General features: G+C 51.3%; 2 gene segments (V, D, J or C); both read right to left on the reverse strand.

Moving 5' to 3' along the window:
- Nucleotides 1-565: 565 nt before the first annotated feature.
- On the reverse strand, nucleotides 566-1,048 carry LOC109378245 (immunoglobulin heavy variable 1-46-like). The segment is given in 2 exon segments: nucleotides 566-882; nucleotides 966-1,048. Coding segments are annotated over 2 exon segments (363 nt in total).
- Nucleotides 1,049-5,287: 4,239 nt separating this feature from the next.
- LOC109378244 (immunoglobulin heavy variable 4-59-like) overlaps nucleotides 5,288-6,148 on the reverse strand; it is a 6,650-nt gene continuing 5,789 nt past the window's right edge. The window contains 3 exon segments of the V gene segment in view: nucleotides 5,288-5,315; nucleotides 5,439-5,862; nucleotides 5,946-5,954. Coding sequence covers nucleotides 5,288-5,315; nucleotides 5,439-5,862; nucleotides 5,946-5,954 — 461 coding nt within the window.

Consider the following 6,148-nt stretch of genomic DNA (forward strand, 5'->3'; position numbering starts at 1 on the left):
AGAGTTCAAGTCTGCCTTTCAAACCTGAATTGTGGTGTTTTTGCACAGTTTCCAAAGACACCAACGTGCAGGGTCTACACGTCCACACATGACTGTGGCCGCCTACATTCTCCAATGACTATTTTGGGTCGGGGACATCTCAGGGCTTCTGTGTCCTCTGTCCTCCATTCTGCTTCCCGTTGTGACCCTTAGACTGTGATGCAGTTTATCTTCTCTGACCACAGAGAGGGAGCCGCCTGCTCTTGCTCAAAGGAGAAGGTTCTGGCATCTTGTGAGGACTCAGTTCAGGGACGTCATGTTCAAGTTCACCATCATGGTGCCATTTACAGCATCAAAAGAGGAAAACACCACAGAAAATATATTTAGTTGTTTGTTTCTCCTGTGAGTTGGTTTCCCAGCACAGAACAAAAAATATTTCTTAGACAATGAACAAAAGCCGTTCCTTCGTCTCTATATCCATAACCCTAAGTCAAAGAAAGGCTGTGCCCAGCTCCCCTGTCACGGCCTCAGCCCCGCACAGCTGTCCTCTCCCTCAGGGTTTCTGACACTCTCAGGATGTGGGGCATCACACTGTGTCCCTCGCACAGTAATACACAGCCGTGTCCTCAGGTCTCAGGCTGCTCAGCTCCATGTAGGCTGTGCTGGTGGACGTGTCCCTGGTCATGGTGACTCTGCCCTGAAACTTCTGTGCGTAGTTTGTGGCACCATTGTTAGGATTAATCTCCCCCATCCACTCAAGCCCTTATCCCGGGGCCTGTTGCACCCAGTGCATATAGTAGCTGGTGAAGGTGTATCCGGAAGCCTTGCAGGACACCTTCACTGAGGCCCCAGGCTTCCTCACCTCAGCCCCAGGCTGCACCAGCTGGACCTCAGAGTGGACACCTGTGGGGAGGAGACAGGAGTGAGTGGAAACCCATGACTGGCCCAGGTCCCATCATCAGTCCAGGAACTGGGGAGCCCCTTACCTGTAGCCACTGCCACCAGGAAGAGGATGGTCCAGCTCCAGTCCATGGCGAGGGCTGTGCTGTCAGGACGTCTGTGGGGGAGCATGTGGCTGTGGGGTGATGCTCTCAGGGCACAGACATGTCATATTTAACCCGCCCACCTCGGCTCATTTGCATATTCATGAGCAGAGTGTTTCATAGCTGAAGACTTGGCCCACCTGAGAGAAGCTGGATGACACAGGGACCGTGCTCAGTGGACGTCTGAGGGTCCACGTGCTAATCCTTGTTGGAGGATATGTGTCCCCTGCCAGGTCCCTGAATCTGTGCCAACAGAGCTCTTCCCACTGAGAAACAAGGTCCCCCAGGACACGATCCTCACTGAGAACCCCACTTTGAATGACACGGAGACCACCTGAGCCTGTTCTCGGTTTTCTCTGAATATCAGAATCCTGGGATCAGTGTGTGTGCCCGAATTTTGAAAATTTCTGATTGGTAAAACCATCCTTGTCATCCAGGTTGATCTTATTAAGACATCTTGAAATCCTAGAAAATCCATTTTAAATTGGATTTATTGCCCATTTTGTTAGGTAAGTTCTCCCAATAGAATAGGATATTTACAGACACTTCGGCAGTCCTTGTCCAAATCTTTTTTTAGATTTTTTTTTATAAAGGGGAAGGAAACCCCAGGCCCTCAGAGGAAGCCCCTCCCTTTTCCCTCCCCACCTGCTCCTGGGGCTGCAGCCCCTGCTGGGTGGGTCCTGAGCGCCCCCTGCAGCCCAGCCTGCGCCCTGCAGGGAGGGTCCTGCCTGGGCTCACAGGGCGTGGCCTCTAGCGTCTCTCTTCCAGTGTTAAATGTCTGTGCCCTGACCTCACAGTGCTCCCTCAGGGACACCATACTCTTCTGATATCATATATTGAAATAATGAGTTTATGTTACTAAATCCCAATGACTGTTCAGGGGAGACCTCAACCAAGGGCTTTATGAAACCCCCTGGAGCCCTTTCCATGAAGCTTCTGGATCCACGGACACGGTCCCGAGCCCAGAATCTCTGCGGGTTCATGGGGGGCCCTGACATCCTTTAGGTTCCTCTGGTTGGAGGTGACACCTGGGAATCCCTGCAATGAATCACAGCCCTCTCTATCTCTGCTAGTCAATAAATTAGACACACAGAGTGGACAATTTTAGCATTAATGGTGCTCTAAATTGTCCTTGTCCCCTCTACCTAGTTCATGGGCTGTCCCTCACTCTGACCCCAGGCCTGGGTGTGTGACTTCTCTTGTAAATGGAACCCCAGAAATGTGACACATGCACAGACTTGGGAAGAACGTGCACCCTGGCTCTGCTTTTCCTCACAGCCCATGGGACCCGTGCAGATGACCCATGAGATGGGCCAATCTTGTCCCACAGGTTGTCAGAATCGAGGCCCAATCACACTATTGCCCACTCACGGCACCTGCAGTGGGGTCCCTTGGAGAACCCATGTCTGTGGGAGGGGAGGCACCTGAGGAGTTAGGGGAGGAGGAGGAGGAGGCAGCTCCATGTCAGCTGATTCAGGAGAGGCTGCTCGTGTGTGTGGGGGAGACATTACGTATTCTCATTATTACCACCTGTGAGGTAGTCGTCCTGGGTCTGGGCTGTGACCTCCCCAAGGGCTCTCCGTGGTCACCTCACTTCCTTGTGACTCCTCTCTTCCTGCCTGCAGCATCCACAGTCTATTCCTGAGTCTCTTAACTGGTAAATATGTCCCCTCCCAGGTCTGTCACAGGTAAGAATGTCACCCACCACTCAGAATAGGGTTCTGGGAAAGTCCTTCCCCTGGAGGGTCAGCCTGAGGGAAGTTTGGGTGGATTTCTCAGTGGTTAGTCCTCCCCTCCCCCTGTCAGGGACACGAGGGGACCCACATGCATCCTCCCTTGAGAACCTGGATGTGTCTGGAGGGAAAGCCCACAGAATTGTGGGGTGTGGCACCGGGACCCCCTCCCCCACAGGAGCCCACCTGTGAGCTCCATCCATTCATAACACTCACCCTGGAAGTGCTCCTACCAGGTTGAACCTCCAGCAGCTTGTGGTCTAGGTGACAAGAATCACCTGTGACTCTGGATGTGCATGTGTTTCCAATTATTAGAGTGGAGGCTCTACTTGCAATTTTCATTCTGTGATGGGTTCAGGAGACATAATTGATCTCCATTTTTCTAGGTTTCCTTCTAAGAATGGGACTGATGATTTCTATAATCACTAATTTTGGTGCAGAAAGCAGGTAACCCTCCAGAGGTCAATTTGACCTGTTACTAGAGGTGGGAATCTCACCTCACTAAGGGCAAGTGACACATGGACAGACATAACTGACCATAATATCAATGAAAGTCTTAACAGCCTCAAGTTCCTCCCAGGAAGCTGGAACCTGAAAAGTCGAACAGGAAGGAACCTGTTACCTCAGGTGATGTCCCATTTGGAAGGGCATCCGAGCCCCTGGCTGGACCCAGGAGGTGCACCTGCTGCCTCACACTAGGGACAGGAGCTCCCACTCCTTAAACACACACCAGGCAGTGAGAACGCTGTTTCCCAGGTGGGTGCAGAGCAGGGTGGGGGATGGAGGTGCCCTTGGCTTCCAGGATGCACTGGACATGAGGCCCCAAGTCCCATCTGAGAGGCTCTGATCTAAGTGTGAGGACGTTTCATTAGCTCTGCCTTCTGAAACCTGTGGCTGAATCAGGATGATCAGGAATGTGACTTATTTCCCTCTGGTCATGGAACCTGCTTCACAGATATTTATACCTGGAGAGCACACTATGGAGTGAATTCTATCCCCCCACCATTCCCATGTTCAAGCCCTATAACCCAGTGGCCTGTACTGGGAGTAAGGCTTGTAGGACATAATTATGGTTAAATGAGGTCATAAGGTTGGGGTCCTCACCCCCTACAATTGGTGGCCTTATAAGAAGAGTGAGAGAAAGAGAATGTCACCCTGTCTCCACCTCATGAGATGACAGTGAGCCGTCATTAGGATGAGTTCTAACGGGTAATAAATTCATCTGGCAATTTGACCCTGGAGTTAGCAGCCTGCAGAATGTGAGAAACTCCATTTCTGTTGTTTAACCACCGAGACTCCCATTTTCTGATGGCAGGAGGAGCAGACGAGATGGACATTTGGTCCTGAGAGTGGGGTTCTGCTGTAAGAAACACCTAAAAAGGTGTTAGTGGCTTTGCAAGGTAATAGTCAGAAAGTGGAACATTTATCAATATGTGTAAAAATATTCCAAGATTGCTGTGAAGGGATATTGAAGGTGACCATGTTGGGAGCTCAGGAAGAAGACCGGGGAGCTGTCGAGAGACCCCCGTATTCTCAGACAAAACAGGGATCGTCACGAACACAATGGTCTTGAAATGTGAACCTAAGCAGGCATCCTTGTGAGGCCTCAGATGGAAATGGGGAACATGTTATGGGTCCCTGGAGGAAAGGTGATCCTTGTTATAAGGTGTCGAAGGGCTTGGCTGCACTGGTTTCCCGTGTTATGTGGAAGGTAGAGCTTGTGAGCAATGGAGCTGGATATTCAGCTGAGGAGGTTTCTAAGAAAGTGTATGAGTGGCTTGGTTCCTTCTGGCTGAGGCTCATAACTCCAATTGGCTGTGAAGATGCAATATCATTTATGAAAAGGAAAGAATGACCTTGAATGAAATTTAGAGGTCATCAGTTAACTCCTTGATTTCAAGGCTTAAACCATCTCCTTGGTTGTAACAGGTAACACACCCAGCAACCAAATCCTTTGGGTGGGACCCCCACTGGTGGAGCCTGGGACGTGTGACCCTTGCTTTCTTCTTCCCTATTGACCCCTTTCAGAATGGGACTGTCTCCCCTATGCCTGCCCCACCATCACAGTTTGGAAGCACGTAATGTGTCTGGTTTCATAGGCTCACAGCTGGAGAGGATTGCCTCAAAATGAATCACAGCTCTTGTTCACCGATATCTGATGAGACAATATTTAGATGAGACTTTGGACCTTAGTGTTTAGAGTTGGTGCTGTAACAAGTGAGACTTTTGGAGCTGTTGGGGTAGATTAGTGTATTTTTCATGTGAGGAAGGCATCCATGACCCACAAAGAGATTACTATGGATTGAATTAGGGAAGGAAGGGACATGTGGGGGCCCTGTGGGCATGTGGGGACAGAGAGCCTGAGCTCAGCACACAAGGGCCTGGACTGTGCTGGGGTCTCTCTGTGAAAAGTGTTTCCCAGCTACAGGGAGACGAGAGTCCTCAGGGTGGTCGCTTTATCAAGAAATGAGAAAAGGACACACAGGACCTTGGTGAAGGAGTGGTCCTCAGTCAGTGTGATATATCATCTGCCTACAGACACTGCCCTTTCTTCACTTGTCTGCAGTGAGAGGAGGAGAAATGGAGCCCAAAGAAGCAGCAAGTGTTGTCCCTGAGGGCAGCTGAGAGCTTTCAGAGGAAATCCCTGCTCCAACTAAGAGCCCCTTCCCCACCCAGGTCACACCTGCTCCTCAGGCTGGTCCCTGTGCTCAGTGTGTCCCGAGTGACCCCTGCAGACCAGCCCTCCTGTCCCCTGCATGGATGTTTGTGTCTGGGCTCACACTGACTTCTCCTCACTGTGTCCCTCACACAGTAATACACAGCCATGTCCTTGGAGGTCACAGAGCTCAGCTGCACGGAGAACTGGTTCTTGGACGTGTCTCTGGAGATGGAGGTGCGGCTCTTGAGAAACGGGTTATAGGCTGTATTCCCGCTACAACTAATGTCCCCGATCCACTCCAGCCCTTTCCCCGGGGGCTGACGGATCCAACTCCACTCATGACCACTGGTGACGGAGTAACCAGAGACAGTGCAGGTGAGGGACAGGGTCTGTGAGGGCGTCACCAGTCCTGGGCCCCACTGCTGCAGCTGCACCTGGGACAGGACACCTGGGGACAAGGAGAATCAGTCTGTCACTCACGTGCAGTCACAGCCACCCCATAGGCCCGTGTCTGACACCTGAGACCCTCACCTTGGGGGACTGTCACCAGGCACAGGAGTGTTGGGAGCCATGCAGGCTGGCTTTACTGTAGTATCACTTGTTTTGCTTCTTGCTCCTTTCTGCACCTTGAGGATGCTTACTTAACCTTGAGGCATGTGGTGAGAAAGCCACTTCCTTAGAAGACACACGAAGATAGAGGGCTGTTTGGCTTTGGGGAAGATAGTTTCCTGGGA

Source organism: Hipposideros armiger, unplaced genomic scaffold (genome assembly GCF_001890085.2).
Source record: "Hipposideros armiger isolate ML-2016 unplaced genomic scaffold, ASM189008v1 scaffold_1823, whole genome shotgun sequence".
Classification (NCBI taxonomy): Eukaryota; Metazoa; Chordata; class Mammalia; order Chiroptera; family Hipposideridae; genus Hipposideros; species Hipposideros armiger.